This window comes from Rousettus aegyptiacus, unplaced genomic scaffold (assembly GCF_014176215.1).
Source record: "Rousettus aegyptiacus isolate mRouAeg1 unplaced genomic scaffold, mRouAeg1.p scaffold_m13_p_1, whole genome shotgun sequence".
Lineage (NCBI taxonomy): Eukaryota > Metazoa > Chordata > Mammalia > Chiroptera > Pteropodidae > Rousettus > Rousettus aegyptiacus.
In genome coordinates this window covers 34,148,730-34,167,825 of record NW_023416284.1, presented here as the reverse complement: position 1 = coordinate 34,167,825, position 19,096 = coordinate 34,148,730, and the positions used below count along the sequence as shown (strand labels likewise).

At 40.6% G+C, this 19,096-nt stretch overlaps 1 protein-coding gene across 7 annotated transcripts in view; it reads left to right on the top strand.

Moving 5' to 3' along the window:
- The window catches only part of RAB3B (RAB3B, member RAS oncogene family), a 73,786-nt gene that overhangs the window by 11,920 nt on the left and 42,770 nt on the right, over positions 1–19,096 (top strand). For 3 of the 7 annotated variants that reach the window (XM_016120322.2, XM_016120325.2, XM_016120323.2), the window contains exon 2: positions 5,700–5,927. In XM_016120322.2, coding sequence (XP_015975808.1) covers positions 5,700–5,927 — 228 coding nt within the window. Of the gene's footprint in view, positions 1–1,302; positions 5,605–5,686; positions 5,928–19,096 lie in introns of those variants that run through there. The other 4 variants (XM_016120319.2, XM_016120321.2, XM_016120318.2 and 1 more) reach the window with 4 other exon arrangements.

The following is a 19,096-nucleotide window of genomic DNA, read 5'->3' as shown; positions in this document are numbered from 1 at the left end:
ACTTAAAGAGACCTTGGGAAATAGTGAGGAGGCGTGCTGGGCTGGTAGTGATGGGTTGGCAGGGGTGAATGGTCTGAAGAAAGGTTGAATTAGAAAAGTTAGTAGACTATGGCTTTAGGGAGGAGGATGCTTATAGTAGGGTGAGGTCCCCATATGCCCAACTGTTGCCTTATCCTCACTGATAAGTGTTACCAGTAGGAAGATGGAATTAAATTTACTGAGCACCTACTGCATGCCACATACTGCCTAGATGCTTTACCAACATAGACTATAATCTTCCCAATAATGCTTGTTTTACAAATGAGGAACCTTTGCCAAGGTCTCACAATTAATAAATGGTAGACCCGGAAACTGAATCTAATTTGTTTGATTTGGAAGCCCAAGCTATTTTCACTAGTCAGGATGATCTGGTAGAAGAAAACATGAAGCACAGAGGAAAAAACAATTTTAAAGGGTTTATAAAGCACTCTCTGCTCTATACTGCTTTATATTCTATACTGGTTTTAATTCTTACAACAGTTTGTCCATCATTTGATTAACTCGTTTTATAGATGAGGAAACTGAGGCCCCAGGTATGATCTGCCTAATGTTACACAACTGTGGAATGAGCCAAGGCTCGACCCAGGTCTCTCTGACTCAGTCTTGTGTTTTTTTCCATCAAAAGAGAGGTCTGTCCATCCACTTCTTCACTGCATGCATTGAGTTGATCGCTTCTTGCTGGATTTTAGGGCTCTCATCCTCCTCTCCTCAGTTTTTCCTAGGTGAAGTTGGCTTCTTCCTTAGGTGCTTATTTCTGCTGCCTATCATACTGAAAGTGTTATTTGTTTTTCACACCAACCCTGAACAGCCATTTCCTTCTTTCCTCCGACCTGGGACCAGACATGACTTCTCTGGTGGTCTCTGGGCTTTCATCTGTATTGCTCCTCAAGGAAACAATGAGCTACCCAGCTCTGTCATTTGTGTGACTGTCACAAAAGAGAGGGAAGAGCTGATCGATACTTATCTTACGCGTGTGCTTCTGCCTGCACCACTGTGCAGTGACCTGTCTGTTTAGATCTACCTTGGGCAGCTGCCTATGGGATACTTTTTACCTTTCTTCCAAATGGCTGTGTGGCCCCTGCCCGTCTCTTGAGAAGATCTCCTAAGGCAGGGATCCCCAATCCCTGGGCCACAGACTGCTACCAGTCCATGGCCTGTTAGGAACCAGGCCACACAGCAGGAGGTGAGCAGCAGGCAAGCAAGTGAAGCTTCATCTGTATTTTCAGCTGCTCCCCGGCACTAGCATCACTGCCTCAGCTCCACCTCAGATTGCCAGACATTAGATTCTCATAGGAGCACCAGTCCCTGGTGCCAAAAAGGTTGGGGACCGCTGCCCTAAAGGGTTTATAATGTGAAGGTACCTTTCAACTGAACCTCTCTGCCCTCTGCTTCTCCCTGTTCTCACACCACCTACTGGGAAAGCTATGCTGTGTGCACATAAACGGATGTTGACAGTACGGTACAGAAAGTGCTAGGAAAGAGATGCTCAGGGCACTGGAGATCCTTCTTTACTAACTCTAAAATTGTTGCAGTTTTTATTTTCCTGAAGCTCAGTCTAATCTGGGAGTCATTAGATAACGGAAATTCTGTTCATGATGCTCCAACCAACTTGCTCTGTGACTTTGGACAAATCACTTCTCTTTGTGGAGACTCAATTTTTGACCTGTAAAATGAAGGGGAGTAGAACAGGCCAGGAATGGAAACTATTTTCTACTCTTGCTTCACTTCCCACTCTCACTCCTGTGGCAGACATAGCTAATAAGGGCAGGCACTTTTCCCACAGAGTCTACACAAAGGCCACATGTATTTTTCTCCATACAGTGTACATATGAAGCACACTTACATACATTCTCTTATTTAAAATTCCCAGCAGCCTTGCGAGGTAGGCAATATTATCATATCACAGGTGAGGACACTGAGGCTCAGAGTTTAAGTGACTTGCCCAAGTTCATACGTTGAGTAACTAAGAAAACTGGGACTAGGAGCCAGTCTTTTTGTTATGTTAAAGCTGCCACTCAAAAATCCCTTCTAATTCCAGAAATCTAAGAATATAAACAGCTGCATCAGAAAAATGAAGCAATAAAATGACATTTACATCCATAGTCTAGCACGTGGCAAATGTTCATTAATGTTTATTGAAAGGAGTAACACGCCCTAAGGATTTACTATAGGTCCAGCGTTGACAGGGTATAAGAATGGATACAACTCAGCTTATTCAAGAAGGAAAGGCAGACAGTTAATAATAAAACTAGCTCAAATAATGGAGCCCAGATCAGGGAGAGGACAGTTGATCAATATTTGACTGCAGAAGTAAATTAAAAGGGCCAGTGAAATAATATTTATTGAGTACCACCCATGTGCCAGGAAACCATAACAGATTATTTACATATGGTAACTGCTCATTTTGTTTGTGCCACAGCTCTGTGAAGTAGGTGATATTTTCTCTATTTTACAGTAAAAATGCTACAGCTAGAAGAGGCAATATGACTTGCCCAAGGATTCAGCTGAGGAATAGAGCAGGGGTTTTGAACTTTCCATAACACTGCACTGCACGGTACTAAATCTAGTCTCAATTGTTAGCCATGAGGCTTGGCCAAATCCTCTTAATTTCTGGCTCTCAGTTTCCTTCTTGATAAAATGGAAATAATAAATTCTGTCCTTCCAATTTTATCTCCTACATTTATTTAGAGGATAAAAAAAAAAAGATAAAGGGCACGAAACTGAGATAAGGATTAGTCTGTGTTTCAGTAAAGTTACTCTTCGACCACCAGTTCCATTGCTAGGATCTCTCCTAAGAAAATAAATAAGAATGTGAACAAATATTTATGTAAAGAAATAGCCACTATGGTTAAATTTATAATAATTATGAATGGAAAAATAAATGTATAACACTAAAGAATTAGTCATATGACATGTCTATAGGATGGAATATAGTGTAGTCAATTGAAATGATACTTATGAAGAGTTTTAAAAGTCTCAGTAAAATATTTATGATATAATGTTAAGTGAAAAGGAGCAGGATACAATGGAAGTATGATCTTAACAATTGAAATATGCATAGAAGATATAGACTAGCGTGTATAGTATGTTATCATTTATATGTAGATTAAAAGTACAAACAGACCTCTGTGCTGATAGATGTAAAGACTATCTCTGAAAGCTATGTAGATTGGTAACATGTTTGCCTCTGGGGAGCAGAACCAGGGACTTGGAATCAGAGGTAGAAGCAAGACTTACTTTTCACTGTAAACCTTAAGGTTCCACATTATTTTTTTTTTTTATGCTAAAAACTAAGAAAATAATGCAAACTACAGATGGTGATAAAGTAATACTAACAGGTAGTAAAAGTTTTTTAAACTTTTTTTCAATGTGTGTCTTACCTTTTAAGTTAATAAATAATAATTTGTTACAGTTTAAAAATAGATGGCATTTTGTTGCCTCCCAAAAATAAGGGAGGAATTACACTTATAATGTTAATAATGGCAGTTGCCGAGTAGATAGGATGTCTGGTAACTAATTTTTCTTTTTTATACTCTTGTGTTTTACTTTTGTAATTTTCAAATTAGAAATATATACTTTCAAAGTAGAAATTTTCTCTTGTAAACAAAGATGTCTGGTAGCAGAGCAGAGGATAACGTGAAATCATTATGATTGCTTCCCTTGTTTTAGGTAGAAAAAAGCGTAATTCCATTGAATTGCCAATTCTCAAAACAGGCTCTGCCTCTTGTACCATGAAAACTGAAAAGTTAGGACTATGAGAGAGTTTAAACTCCCTCCTCTCCCATCTCACTTTCTTCTTCCATGTAAATGTTATGCCTCAGTCTCCAACGGTCCAGGGTATGTTCCACATCCACCTAGTGAGCATTGTCATGGGGCAGACTGATACAGTGATGTGGCCCAGAGTCTCAGATAAAGGCTTGAGAGCTGGGAGAAAAAAGGAGGAAGAACAGAAGCCACCAGAGGCTAGTGGTGGCATATTTAAGGAGATATTATTAAAGGGCTGCTAATAATCCCACATATTGGTCTGACCTTTCTTCAAGAGAGTTTTAAACAGTCTACATTTGTCAGTTTCTTGTCCTTACAGTTTACTAGAAAGGCCCATAGAGTTAAATCTACCAGTCTCACTCTCTTTTCTTTTGGGGAAAAAAGTAGGAATTCTTAAAGGCAGTGACACCTGGACATTATCTTATGTTAGGGTTGTCCTCCCACCCTCCTGTGACCACTCACCCAGCCAGCCTGAGCACTTGATGCTGGGCACAGGAAGAGGTCACAGGTGGAGAGTGTATCTGTGGCTGGTAGGAAGCAATTAAAGATTCAAATAAGACTATGGGACCAAGTGCTGGATTATGGAGTTCAGACCCAAAGTGTTTCAAAAAGGAGAGTATGGTGGCCAATCCGAGAGAACTAGGGTCTCAGGGAAGGCCTGGCATGTAATAAATATTTGCAGAGTGAATGAATGAATGAATGAATGAATGAGTGAGTGAATGAACAAATAAACAGAGGATCTAAGTTTTGAAGGATTTGGAATAATAATGAATTATGTTCACAACTGTGTGGGATTTACCAGTTTATTAAGGTCTTACTCATTGTTATCTCATTCGAGTCCTGTAATAGCCCTGTGAGAAAAGCAGAACTGAAATTGTTCTCCCCATTTTCCAGATAATGAGATTGGGCCCCAGAGTAATGATGTGACTCATATTAATTCAGCACACATTTACTGAGTGCTGATTATGTACTAGGACTTGTGCTAGAAGCCAGAGGTGCAGAATTGAAGTACCTTAAGTCCCAGATGTTTGGCCTAAAGGAGGAGCCGGACTAGTAAATGGTTCTGAAATGATGCAAGTGCTGTAGTGTGCTCTGGGAGCACAGGGGCAGGACTTCATTTAGATCTACAAGGATGAACAGGAGCTTATTAGAAGGAGATAAGCATTGTAGGCAGAAAGAAAGAATACATGTCTAAAGGGACAAAAGCAAGAAATAACGTGGCATATTTGGAATAAAGCGTGATTTGATATAACAGTAACACAGGTTGGTAGGGAGAAGGCTTAGGGGAAGATAAAGTTTAGAAAGTTTATTCTTTGATTAGTTGGTTCTCTGTCAAATTGAACAGTTTGGGCTTGATCTTCAGAGCTGTGGGGAGTCATAAAAATTCTCGAAACGGGAATGATAGCCCTGTCCTGGGAATTTACTAGAATGTTCATGTGTTTGTTGTTTTGGCTCCCCCGCACCCAAAACTCAGCTCAGGAGCTGCCTCATACAGAAGACTCCTTGACCACCATGCCTCCAAGTTGGATTAGATGTTTCTTGTGGGCTTCTTCAGCTAAAGCTTCTCTCTTATCACTTATTTCCTGCTTATATATTCTAATCTGTGGCCACTCAGAAGTCAGACACCATATCTAATTCATATTTGTATTCCCCAGGCCCAGCACAGGGTTTGGCCCAGACCAAGGTGCTCAGTAAATATTTGCTGAAGGAATAAATGGGAGGAGCTGCATCCCACCCCAGTCCTGATACAACATTGGGACAGGTGCAGCGTTTCCTCATTGATGCTGGGGTAGGAAATGAGTATGTGACTCTAGCAAAGTAACCATTAAAAAACATTGGTGGCTCAGGGTGACGCTGGAAGTGTGTTTCTGAATGACCACAGGTCTCTCTTGCAGATGGCTTCCGTGACCGATGGCAAAGCTGGAGTCAAAGATGCTTCTGACCAGACTTTTGACTACATGTTCAAACTGCTCATCATTGGCAACAGCAGTGTTGGCAAAACCTCCTTCCTCTTCCGCTATGCCGATGACACCTTCACCTCAGCCTTTGTCAGCACGGTGGGCATTGACTTCAAGGTGAAGACAGTCTACCGCCATGAGAAGCGAGTGAAGCTGCAGATTTGGGTGAGTCCTGGGAATCTTGGGCAGGAATGTCCTGAGAGGTGACTAGTGCACTGGTACAAAGCCTGGGAGGTGGAGCTAGTGTGAAACTTCTGGGTCTTATGGCATTAGGCACCAATGCTGTTGCTGGTCTGGCTCCTGGTCTGCCCCCTTGCTGGTTTTATACAGGTTTACTCTCCTTTGGGGGCTCAGGTAGTTCTGCTGCTTAAGAAGTTTTATCCTGGCCTGTATGAATGAGTGACTGAGAATCTGGGTTTTGTAGTTGGAGACCTGGATTCAAATTCCAGTTCTGTCACTTGGTAGACATGGAACCTTGACTATATTACTTAACATTTCTAGGTAACCCTGTTCTCTTTGGAGATTATAACAGCATCTACATTTATAGGGCCATGGGGTGCTTAGCATAGTTCTTGGAACATAGTGAACACACGATAATTGTTAACTACTGTGTCCATAATCTATCACTGCATAACAAATCACTTCAAAACTTGATGGCTTAAAACAATAGCAATAATTCATTCGGATAATCTATATAAAAATTGATCAGTTTCTATAGGTCAAACATTTGAGAGTGACTTAGTTTCTGCCTTCTAGCCACTTATGAGGTTGCAGCCAGAAGTCAGCTTGAGCTGCAGTCATCTGAAGGCTTGAGTGGGGCTGGAGGATCCCTTTCCAAGGTGGCTCTGTAGTGGCTGTTACTAGCTGTCACATGTCTGGTACTGGCTGTTGGCAGGAGACCTTCCCATGTGGTTCTTGCCACGGAGCTACTTATGTGTCATCATGGCATGGCAGCTGGCTTCCCCCAGGGGGAGAGATCCAAGAAATCAAAGAGGAAGTGGCAATGTCTCTTATTACTTCGCCTTAGAATATTTTGTTGGTCACTGATTCAATGTAAAAGGAAACTACACAAGAGGATGAATCCTGGGAGGTAAGAATCATTGGGGACCATCTTGGAAGCTGGCCACAGCTATTATTGGTATTTACCAGTGGTATTAATAAACCATATATATATTTGAGATGATACAGCAACATGTAGATCATATAATTTTTAATAATGAATTAGCACCAAGATTGGAAATTTCGAAAATTTACAATTTAAAGTATTTGAAACATGTATTATTATCTGTGCATTCATCTTGTTAAATGTACATTAATACATCATACATATATCTTATTGGTATAGTCTATATACAGAATTTTTCTTTTTACAAGTTATTTCCATATATTAATATTGTCTCACAAGTAACTCCATGAGGTAGATATTATTTTAATATACTCCTATTCTACGGGAGAAAATATTCAAACTCAGAGAGTAATTAACTTGCCCTCGTTTGACCACACAGGTATAAAGTGGGATTCCAGCTCAGATGTTCTGATTCTAAATTATGTTCTCTTTTCTCTACACTGTAGAGAAGCACATTAGGCCTTATAGAGCCCATATTTTCATGTATGATAATGCTAAGTAGTAACATATAGAAATAAAAGTTTATTTTGCACATTGAATCTCTATTAAAAGCATTGAGGAATCATAAATCATTAGAAATGCGAGAAGCTGTACATTTAGTTCACTGGTTCTAGAAGCTTGGTCTCCAGATCAACAGCATTGTCATCAATTGGGAATTTGTTAGAAATGCACACTCTCAGGACCCTCCCCAGACCCACTGCACCTGAAACTCTGGGGTGTGGCCCAGCAATCTGTGTTATAACAAGTCTTCCAGGTGGTTTGGAGGCAGGCTAAAATGAAAGAACCACTGATCTAGTTTAACTACCTCATGGTAAGAACCAATAATCATTTATTAAGTACCTATTATGTAGCCAATGCACAAAAGGGGTGAGAACACAGGGTATTTGGAGGCGTGGTGAGCAATACCTTGAACAAGGCTGTGAAAGAACAGGGAGGGGTTGCTGAGAGAGAAATTTTCTGAAGAGGCTATCAGGGAGAAGCTTGGGGGTCAGGGAGACCTTGCACAACAATACAGAAGGTTCTTGCCGTGCGCCAGAGGGTACATGGCTGATGATTTTCTTGGGAGCTGAAGAAACTATTGAGTTTATTTTTTATCTATGAAGATAAAATAAATGTTTACTAATATTTACTGTGTGGATTGACACAGATGTCTTCATCTGATCTCCACATCAGTTGGTCATATAGACTACATTTAAAAAATCTTCAGGTCAGAGGAGACATTTTACCCTTCTAAGGGGTTGGTAGTGGTGTCTTCTTCACTCTTTTATTCATTTTCAGCCCATTGTGAGCTGTTGCAGTTTTTCTGTACCTAGTTAAGTGGATTTATTGATTATACTACCTAATTTTAACTAACTGAACCCTCACAATGGATATAAGACGTTAAAAGAGTCCTGCAAAGAAGCCTCTGATTGAAGACTATACTAATTATAGTGAGCACAAATGAGAACAGAAAATGGCTGAACTGATGGTTCTCTGACTCCTAGCACAAGTTCATTGTCAGCCATGTTTTGAGGTAAAACCAATGACAATCTAAGTAGATCTGACATAGTCAATCACATTGCTTTCGCTAAAAAAAAAAATACCAAAGGGTTTTGTGTGTGTGTGTGTATGTGTGTGTGTGTGTATGTGCTTTTCTGTACCAAAAAAAGTTTTCTGTATTGTTTATAAAGACACTAAAATGTAAACATTTAAATATTGTTTGTCATTTTTATGTATTTTAACATCTTTATATACAAAAGTAGATATATATGTATGTATAACCTAAGGACATATATAAATATATGCCTACATTCTTACTTAACATGAGTATAAATTTGGAGAGCACTACCATAGATATTGGGGAGCCATTGAAAGGTTTTAACAGATCAGATTTGCATTTTAGAAAAATCTCTGGTTTCAGTTTAGCAAGTAGATGGAAGTAAGGCAAAGAAACCAGTGGTTTGGGTAAGTTATAAGGGCCCAAGCCTAGTGTATTAGTCTGCTTGAGCTACCATAACAAAATACCGCAGACTAGATGGCTTAAACAAAACAGAAATTTATTTTCTCACAGCTCTGAAGACTTAAGTCCAAGATCAAGGCGGCAGCAGGGTTGATGTCTGGCAAGAGCACTCCTCTTGGGTTGCAGACTGCTGCCTTCTTGCTGTGCACTCACATGGCCTTTCCTTGGTGCGTACACATGGAGAGAGTGGGCGAGTTCTCTGGTGTCTCTTCTTAAAAGTATACTAATCCTATCAGATAAGAGCCCCAACCCTTATGACCTCAATTAACCTTAAAGACTTCCTTAGAGGCCCCATCACCAAATATAGCCACACATGAATTTGGGGACACAAATATTCAGTACGTAACACTGACAATGACAAAATGACTTTACGGATGGAAATGAAGAGAGAAATTTGAGATAGATTTAGGACTAGAATCTACAAAATTTGATGATCAAGTAATTGTACAGGGAGAGGGAGGAACACTTATCTACTCATATATATTTACTTTCATAAAAGTTCTGTGATTTTTTTTTTAAAGCTATATGAGCTTTGGTAAATCACTTCATTTCTATGAATAGATAATATCTTCAACTATAAAAGTCTCACAGGTTAGTTGAGGGGCATGGCTACATGTGATACATAGTCTTATGCCTGGCACATATTAGGAATACAATAAGTTAGGTTCCTTCCTTTCTCTGCTTGTGATTCACATGCAAATGATGACTGGGCCTCCCAAGGCTTCCCGCCTGTGGTTGCAGGAGTGCCGGAACAGCATCCAGGGACTCACTAGCACAGTATGAAGTGTTCAGTTACATTTCTTGAGCTCATTTGATCTCTCCCAGGGAATTTCAGAAGACCATTGTCAGGATGGGAGGTGGAGAGGGAAGAGGAGGAAGATATGAGTGAGCATCGCTGAGCAGGACCATTCACAAAAGGAGTTTCTGTCACTTCTGAGGAATGTTAGATGATGAGTGCATTGGTAGTGCCTTGTTCCCTGGAGTCCCTTGCCACATAGGTTCCTGAGAGTCCTTTCTGTTTCCTGGGAGGTTAATTATTGTGGATCAGAGAAGAGGATCCTCCTGGAGAGGTGGAGCTGGGAAAGAGGTCTCATTAATAGAGAGTGAGAGATGCACAGATGTGAAGGGAGGGAGACCTGAAAGCTCCACGACAACAGACCTGACTAGAGGCCACTTACTGCTTGGCGCTGGTTGCCAAGCAACCCCTGGAGACCTGTGGGAAGAGATGAGCTTTAGTGGGCCTTTCACTACCTCCACGTAGGGCCCATTGCAGGGACTATTGAGTTTGTGCTGGTCAAGGGAAGAATCCCAGGATCTGTGGGAGGACTGAGCTGGAGGGCTTTGGAGACCTGGGTTCAGTCTTGGCTCTGCCCTGTGGCCATTGTGTGATCTGGACTGACCCTTCCCCTCCATAGTTCTATCAAATGGAGAAAATAATTCTTGCTCTTCTTACCTCATGGGTTGTTGTGAATATCAAGTTAGGAAGTGGAAAAGAAAGCCCAAGGAAAGCTATGAAGCCTTCAGTAGATCATGACTACAGATATTGTTAGCTATGGGAATTCATCTTGTATGTGCTTTAAATCATTCTTCACGTCTTTCATACCTTTCCCCTGATCCAGGGAGGTAGTTATCTCCTTAATGTGTGGTTGAGCTCAGAGATGTCAAGTTACTTGTGTGGAGCCAAACAGTAAACTTCATTCTTTTGTTCATTCTAGAGATATTTATCTGGTGCTCACTCCAGGCCAGACATCGAGCTAGCTGTGGGGAAACTCCCTTCCTGCTGTCATGGAGTGGACCCTCTTAGTTGGGGAGATAGACACTAAATATGTGAATAAAAAATGTCTGATTTCATGTGTGGTAAGGGCCCTGCAGGAAAATAGACTTGTTTCTAACCCAGGCACTGGGACTCAGAGCTCAGGGATCGCTGTGACTTAGGTGTCATCCCTGGGCTTGCAGCTGGAGTTCAGGCTCAACACTACTCACAATGTAAAAGGCTGGCTTAGCTGATGACCTTCATCACATCGGCTCACCCCAGGCCTGGTCCCTGTCAGGGGATGTGGTAGCAGGAATCTCCATCGTGGAAAGACTGAATCTTCTCACTCCCACAAGTGAGGCTTTTTTGGTGACCTGTGTGTCGAGAAGATTTTATTTATTTTATTTTATTTTGTTTTGTTTTTTTTTACAGTAGGAAAAAAGTTTTATTAGAAGGGAAAGTACACTTCCAGACATGAAAGCAGGCATGAGCAAGAGAAGCATGGCTCAAAAGGCCAAGAAGACTTTAAAGACAATAGTGTCCCATGTGTCCGGTTACTAGTATAAAGACTGGGAAATGGACTGGCTGGTCTGTCCAGAATTATTTTATTGAGGGTTCAAGAACTCTGTCTTTTGTGAAGGATTTATAAACCACTGTCTTTACTCCCGGGCCCGTCCTGGAGTTATTGTTCTCCTTCTTTTTTTTCTTTCTCTTCAGCTCCTTGCTCTGAAGCCATCAGTCACTATGGTGCTTATGTGTATCTCCATTATTCTATTTGTTTTGCTATGTTGGTGATGATTTTTTAAAAATAATGTGTATAAAGCATCAACATAGTGCCTGGCACAGAGTAAACACTCAACATATAGTAATTTTTATTAAGCTTCTATGGAGATCAAGAAATGATATTCCTTTTCTTCCCCACCTAAGTTTGGAATCAATTGAGAGATAAATGCAGGAGTCAGAGAGATGGAGAGTAATGTGACAGCCTTATTACTAATAAAAGCTAAGATGAAGCACATGGCCCAAGTCTTCAGGGCAGTGGATCTTGCTAATACTTTATTTTGGAGTCAGATAGACATTCAAACCCAATCACAGGCCAGCATGGGTTGCTAACTGCAATTAGCCCATCCAACATGCACCCAGAGTCAAAGTCTATGTCACCCAGACTTACTAATTCTTCAGGCTGAAAGCATCCCACCTACATGTATAGTAGAAGTCTCCATGGACAGTCTTCCTAATGGAAGGGGAAAGGATGTATCCCTCTGCCAACAGCTCTTTTTATAATTAAAAAGATAGACAGAAGAAGCATTAACTCCAAAGGGAGATTGCACAAAATGATGACACCTGGGAAAATAGGCGTCATCCCAAGAGATTTCTTGGGAATTTTGAATTCCACAGTGATAAAAGTGATTCCCTATGTACCCAGGAGCTGAGAATAACAAGACCAGGTTAGATGGAGACAGTCAGTTAGGTTCACTTACTAGCCAAGAACCTTATTCCCACACAGCAGCCCTGATGAACTTTTAGGTTATCACATGGCTTCGGAGTCACTTAAAAATATTAAAACTAGCAAATATTTAATCTGGGAATGTCAAACATCTATATTTTAGGGCTAGTATTATAAGCATACAGTTAAATGTAATGAAGCTTGGGAATGTGGGGAAGATAATTATATCAGAAACTTAGACTAAGGAGGATTGTGGCTCTTGAGCAGTCATTTAACAAATATTTACTATACCAGACATCGGGGATAGAGAAATTCATGTGAATATGACACATTCTCTACTCTCTAGGAACTGGTGAGATCGAATTTACCTCTAACTCCAAAAGTGAAATAAAATGAGTAGCATAGTTTTCTTGTTCTGGTTAAGGAAGCAAACTAGAACATTAAGAGAGATTGACTTTTTCCTAGACTATAAGAATTTATAATAATAGATTATTATATGAGATCGGCCAGCTGACTAACGAGCATCTGTATTAGTTTCCTATTGCTGCTCTTACAAATCACCACAAACTTAGTGGCTTAAAACAACATGTATTTATTATCGTATAATTCTGGTGGTCAGAAGTTCAAAATGGGTCTCAATGGGCCAAAAAAAAAAGGGTGTTGGAGGGCTGAATTTCTTCTGGAGGCGCTCGGAGAGAATCCGTTGATTAAGTTGCCTTTTCCAGCTTCTAGAGGCCACCTACATTCTTCTTGGGGCCCCTTCTTCTGTCTTCAAAGCCAGAGGTATAACGTCTTCCAACCTCTCTCTGACTTTCCCACTTTTCTCTTATAAAGATCCTTGTAATTATCTCAGACTCGCATGAGTAATCCAGGATAATCTTCCCATCTCAAAACCTTTTGCCAGGCAAGGTAACATATTCACGAATCCCGGGGATTAAGATGTTGATATTTGGGGGAAGCCATTATTCTGACTACCACAGCATCTATTAATAACATGGAAAATATCTAATATAAATCACCCCTAGCTTCAAGTTCCCGATCCTCTGGTTATTGCCCCCTCTGCTAACTGCCCGAAATCAGTACTGTCTGTGTTTTAGGCTGCCCACTGAGAATGCTTGTCACCTTGTTAGGAGCCAATGAGCCTATGAATTTAGAGTTCATCACAGAGGCCAAGGTAGAGAGAGAGATCTGGACTTTACTAAGGGTACACGACAGAATCTCCTAATATATTCCAATGCTTCTTCCGCCACCTTTGGGAAGGTGAAATCTGGCCACCTGAACATAAACTGAGTCTCTCAACAGTGGTACTGAGAGGCAGCACAGAAGAGGCCGGAGACTGAAAAGGGACACTGGGGCTCTGACAAGTCTCTATGGCTCCATGAATATGGAGACAGTTCCTGAACACCAGCTCTTATGATAATCAGAACTGATTTCCTAAGCAGCAAGTTTCCTGGTGTGGCTGCAGAGACATGTGGACACTTGCATCTCTCCAATGTTTACAGGAGCCAGCTGCTAGAGGAGGTTTGATCTGATCTCTAAGATCACAACAAAGACTACGGGAAGTCAAATCAGAATTGCAGGCATAGCCTGATTTTGTAATTTGCAAATGTATTAACTGATTATTCAAGGAGCCTCCATCCTTTAAGGCCACCAGTCCCTTCCCTCCACCGAAATTGGTGTGGAAGAAAAGGAAATAACCTACAAGCCATTTGCAGATTCATTAATTCAATAAACATGTGTCATGTGCCTATTATGTGCCAGACACTGTCATAAGAGGGCAAATAAACAGCTATAATATAATATAAATGACATAATAAAGGGATGAAGAAAGTGCTGTAGGAATACAGGGAAAGGAGCTGCTACCTCTGCTTGGGAAAGTTATTTTAGGCTTCACAAAGGAAGGGGACATTTGAGCTGGGTCTTGGAAAATGAATAAGAATATTTTAGGTTAATGTCGGAGGAAATCTTTATAAGCAAACAAAAAGACATTTGCAAAAACATGATTGCTTTTAAGGACCTATTATGTGTCTGGCTGTGGTAGGCTGTGTAGGGATTGGTAAGACTCAGGGGCACTCAGTGTAGTAAGAGTGATATAACATGTACACAAATATAGATGATGCTACAAACATGAATGATGTCTGGATAGAGGTACAGAAAATTTTAAGGGAGTTCAGAGAAAAAGTGCTCCCTCTCAGCTTGAAATATTGGGGAGGGCACCTTAGAGGAGGTGGCTTTATGGTAATGAGGATTGTCTCTAGCAGATAGTAACATCTTTAGAGGCAGAGCTGTCTGTCTCATTCATCTATCTAGCTCTGTGGTCTAGGCTGACCTCCGATTTTTGATTCAGCAGCAGAGTGCTGACATCCCTGGCAGTGATTTACATGTTCAGGAAGCAGTGCAGCCTGTGGTTAGAACCATCGCCTTTGGAGTGAGCCAGACCTGTGCTCCAAACCTATTTCTGCCATCGTCACCTTGTTCAGTCTCATTATCTCCTTGTGCTTCGCTTTCTTCTTTCTAAAATAAGGATAATTTTAGTAACAACCACATAGTATCGTTGAGAGAATGAGATACGATAATGCTTAACCTAGTGCTTGGTACACAGTAAAATGATCACTAATTGGTAGCCTTTATTATTATTAACTGTTATTCTCAAGTGTTGACTTGTGGCAACAAGGAGTCTGGATGTGATTGATCTGAGCTAAACTTTGTATCCTTTTTAGGAATCGATGCACATTCACCTGAATTCTTTCTCTGAGTTGTGAGCTCAGGCTGGTGGCCGATTTTGTAATTTGCAAATGAATTAACCAGCAATCCTGACTGACTCAAGGGGTCTCCATTCTTTGGGGCCACCAACCTCTTCCCATCACCCAAATTGGTGTGGAAGAAAAGGAAATTAACTTACAAAAAAGTAAATATTTTCCTCTCTCCCTCTCCCCTGTCCTGATGGTACATGCAATTTAATTGGGGAGATAAAACAAATGAGAACCATAAAAGGCTAAAATGTGTGATGGCAAGTGAATGAAGTGGAAGTTTAAAAGAGTTCAGAACTGGGTAGAGTTGGTAAGAAAGGCCCCTGGGAAGGGAGGCGAGGGGCACTGCAGGGTGGGGAAGGGGGGTATAATGGAGACATTCCAAGCCAGGGGGTCAACATGACCTGAGGTGGTGCGGCAGGGGGTGGGGCGGGACAGTAAGGGGGGCGGGGTGAGCTTTGCGCAATGTTCCTCCTGTGAGTTGACTGGACTCCTTCCACTTTTCCCAGTCGCAGCTCCTGCCTCTGTCCCATATACCATGTGCTGTAGCCATTCTAACCACAGTAAACTTCTATGTGTGTGTTTATTTATTTATTCATTCATTCAACAATATTTGCATTGTATGCACCAAACATTCTTCTAGGCGCTACAGAAACAGCCGTGAAAGTAACAGACAAAATCCCCTATCCCATATTCTCCTAGACTGGCGATAAACAAATAAAATATATAATGTGTTCTATGATGATAAATGCTCTGGAGAAAAAATAGCAGGATAGGGGCTAGGACGTGAGGGGTGTTTATAAATTTAATGGGGGTGTTCAAGGTAAACTTCACTGAGCAGGGGTTTTTTGAGTAAAACTCTCAAGGAGGTGTGGGATATTTGGAGGAAGCGTGTTCCAGGCAGAAGGAACAGCAAGTGCAGAAGCACCGAGGCAGGGGTCTGTAGGCCTGGCATGACCCAGGGAGAGCAGGCGGCCAGCACAGCTGCAACTGGGTGAGACGGCTCAGAGATGAGGCTAGAGTGTCAGCAGGAGGACCAGACTGTGTAGAGCCCCGGAGGCCTTTGTAGAGGCTTTGGATTTTTTAAAAAAACAACTTTATTGAAGTGTAATTGTACATATTTAATGTATACAATTTGATGAATTTGGACATATGCAAACACTCGTGAAACCATTACCACAATCAAGATAATAGATATATATATTCATCACCTCCACAAGTTTCCTTGTGTCTCCTTCTCCTTTCCTCCCCTCTTTTTGGTGGTAGAAAACTTACCATGAGATTTAACCTATTAACAAATTTTTAAGTGCACAGTACAGTATTGTTAACTAGGGGCACTGTGTTGTACAGCAGATCTCTAGAACTTATTCATCTTGCATGACCGAAACTTAGTATCCAATGAACAACTGATACAAACATTTTCCCTTCCCCCTAGCCCCTGGAAACCACTGTTTTATTCTTTGCTTCTGAGTTTGACTATTTTAGATATCTCGTATAAATAGAAACATTGACCTTTTTGCAATTGGCTTGTTTAACTTACCATAGCATCCTCTGGGCTCATCTGTATGTTTGCAAATTACAGAATTTTCTTCATTTTAAAGGCTGAATGTATTCCATTGTATGTATATATCACATATTTTTATTCATTCATCTATCAATGGACATTTGGGTCATTTCCATATCTTGGCTATTGTGAATATGATGCAATGAACTTAGGAATGCAGATATCTCTTTAAAATTCTGATTTAAATTCTTATGACTATATACCCAGAAATGGGATTGCTGGATCATATGGTAGTTCTATCAAAAGACTTGAATAGACATTTCTCCAAAGAAGATCTATAAATGGCCAGCAGGTATAGGCCTCAAGGGATACGTTCCAAAACTCCCAGTGGATGCCTGATAGTACCAAACTCTATATACACTGTTTTTTCCATACATACCTATGATAAAGTGTAATTTGTAAATCAGGTATAGTAAGAGATTAACAAGAATAACTAATAATAAGATAGAACAATTATAATAATATACTGTAATAAGAGGTGTGTGAATGTGGTCCTTTTCTCTCCTCCTCTCTATCTCTCGCTTCCTCTCTGATAACCACTCTGATAAACAAGACCACTACCAAGTGACTAACTGGCAGGTAGCATATACAGTGTGGCTACACCAGACAAAGAGATGATTCATTTCCCAGGTGGGAGAGAGAGGGATAGCGAGAGATATCACGCTACTCAGAATGGCATTCAATTTAAAACACATGAATTGTTTATTTATGGAATTTTCCTTTTAATATTTTGAGACCATAGTTGACCTCAGGTAACTGAAACTGTGGAAAGAAAAGCTGCAGATTATTAAAAAAATGCTCAGCATCACTAATCATCAAATAAATGCAAAACAAAGCCATGAGATATCACCTCACACATGTTAGAATGGCAATTATAAAAAAAATAACAAAAGAGTGTTTTGAGGATGTGGGAAAATTGGAACCCTTGTACATTGTTGGCAGGAATGTAAAATGGTACCACCACTATGGAAAACAGTATGGCAATTCCTCAAAAATTTTTAAAAGACAGGGTTTTAATCAGAATGAGATGGGTGGGTTTTGAGCAGTGGAATTAAATGAGCTGACTTACATTTTTTTTAATACTTTATTTTTAGATAATTTTAGATTTATTGAAACTTTGCAGTGATGGTACAGAGTTCCCATATATCCATCACCTCGTTTCCCTAATATTAACACCTTGCATAACCATGGTACATTTGTCAAAACTAAGGAATTAAAATTGGTACTTTATTCAAATTTTACTAGTTTTTCAGCTAATGTCCTTTTACTGTTCCAGGATGCTATCCATGTTGGATTTAATAATATATTTTAAAAATTGAGATATTATTCATATATTGTAAAATTCCCCCTTTTAAAGTGATTTTTAATATTCACAAAATTGTGCAACCATCACTGATTCCAGAACATTTTAGTGACTTACATTTTAATATTTAACAGGATTGCTCTGGGACAGGATTATGCTTATTTCAAGAATAAATGATAAACAGGCAAAGGGCAGAAGCAGGAGAGTTCAGCTAGGATTTGTAATTATCCAGGCAGGGAATGATGGCGTCTGGAAGTAGGGTGGTGGTAGTGGTGGTAAGGAAGGTGGTCAGTTTCTGTGTATACGTTGAAAATATTGATGGCAGAATTTGCTGATGAATTGGATGTGGGGAGAGAAGGAAGGGGAAGAGTAAAGAATGAGGCTGAGAGTTTGGGCTGAGCTACTGGAAGGCTGAAGATGCCTCTGACAGGGATGGGGAAGACTGTAGGGAGAGCAGGATTTGGGGAGACAATTGGGGGATGAGTTATGCTGAGATGCCTGTTAGATAACCAAGTAGAACTATAGAATAGGCTGTTGGATAAATGAGTCTACAGTTCAAGGTAGAAGCCCTGACTGGAGATATAAATTAGCAAGTCATCAGTATACAGGTGGCATTTAAAACTATGAAGTCAAAAAAGATCAACAAGGGAGAGAAAGAAGATAAAAGTTTTAAGGATGGAGCCCAGTGACATTTCAGCACTAAAATGTTGGGAAGATAAGAATCAGCAAAGGAGAATGGAAGGGGAAAGTGTGGTGTCTTTGCAGCCAAATAGAGTTTTACACAGGAAGGAGAGATTAACTGTGTCAAATGCTACTGCTAGGTCAAGAATATGAAGACTGAGAATTCACCACTGGGTTTTGCAGCATGAAGTTCACTGGCAACCTGACACAAGCTGTTTTAGTGGAATAGTGGGGATGAAAGCCTAGTAAGAGTTGGAGAAGAGAAATTGGAGACATCAAGTGTACATGGCATTTTCAAGGCTTTTTACTTTTAGGAAAAGGAGGCAAATGGGTGGTAGCTGAAGGTGAAGGGAGAAGAAAGAAGAAGTTTTTGGGTTGTTTGTTTGTTTGTTTGTTTTTTATGATAGAAGTAGGAGCATGTTTGTGCGCTGGTGGAATAATCCAATAGAGATCAACAAACCAAGCAACCGACAAAGAAACGAAAACACAAAACTGATACTATAGGAAGAAGAGGAGAATTTCTGGGACAATATCCTTGCGTTGGTCAGAGGGGATGGGATCATAAGCAGAGGGTGGGCCCTTGCTGGGAGCACAGAGCATGTGTCTGTGTTCACCAGGGAAAGGGAGAGGGCATGGGCACAGGTGTGGCTAGGGGCTACATGTGCTGGTAGGGGTGCTCTTGGATATAATTTTCTGAAGGAAGCAAGGTCA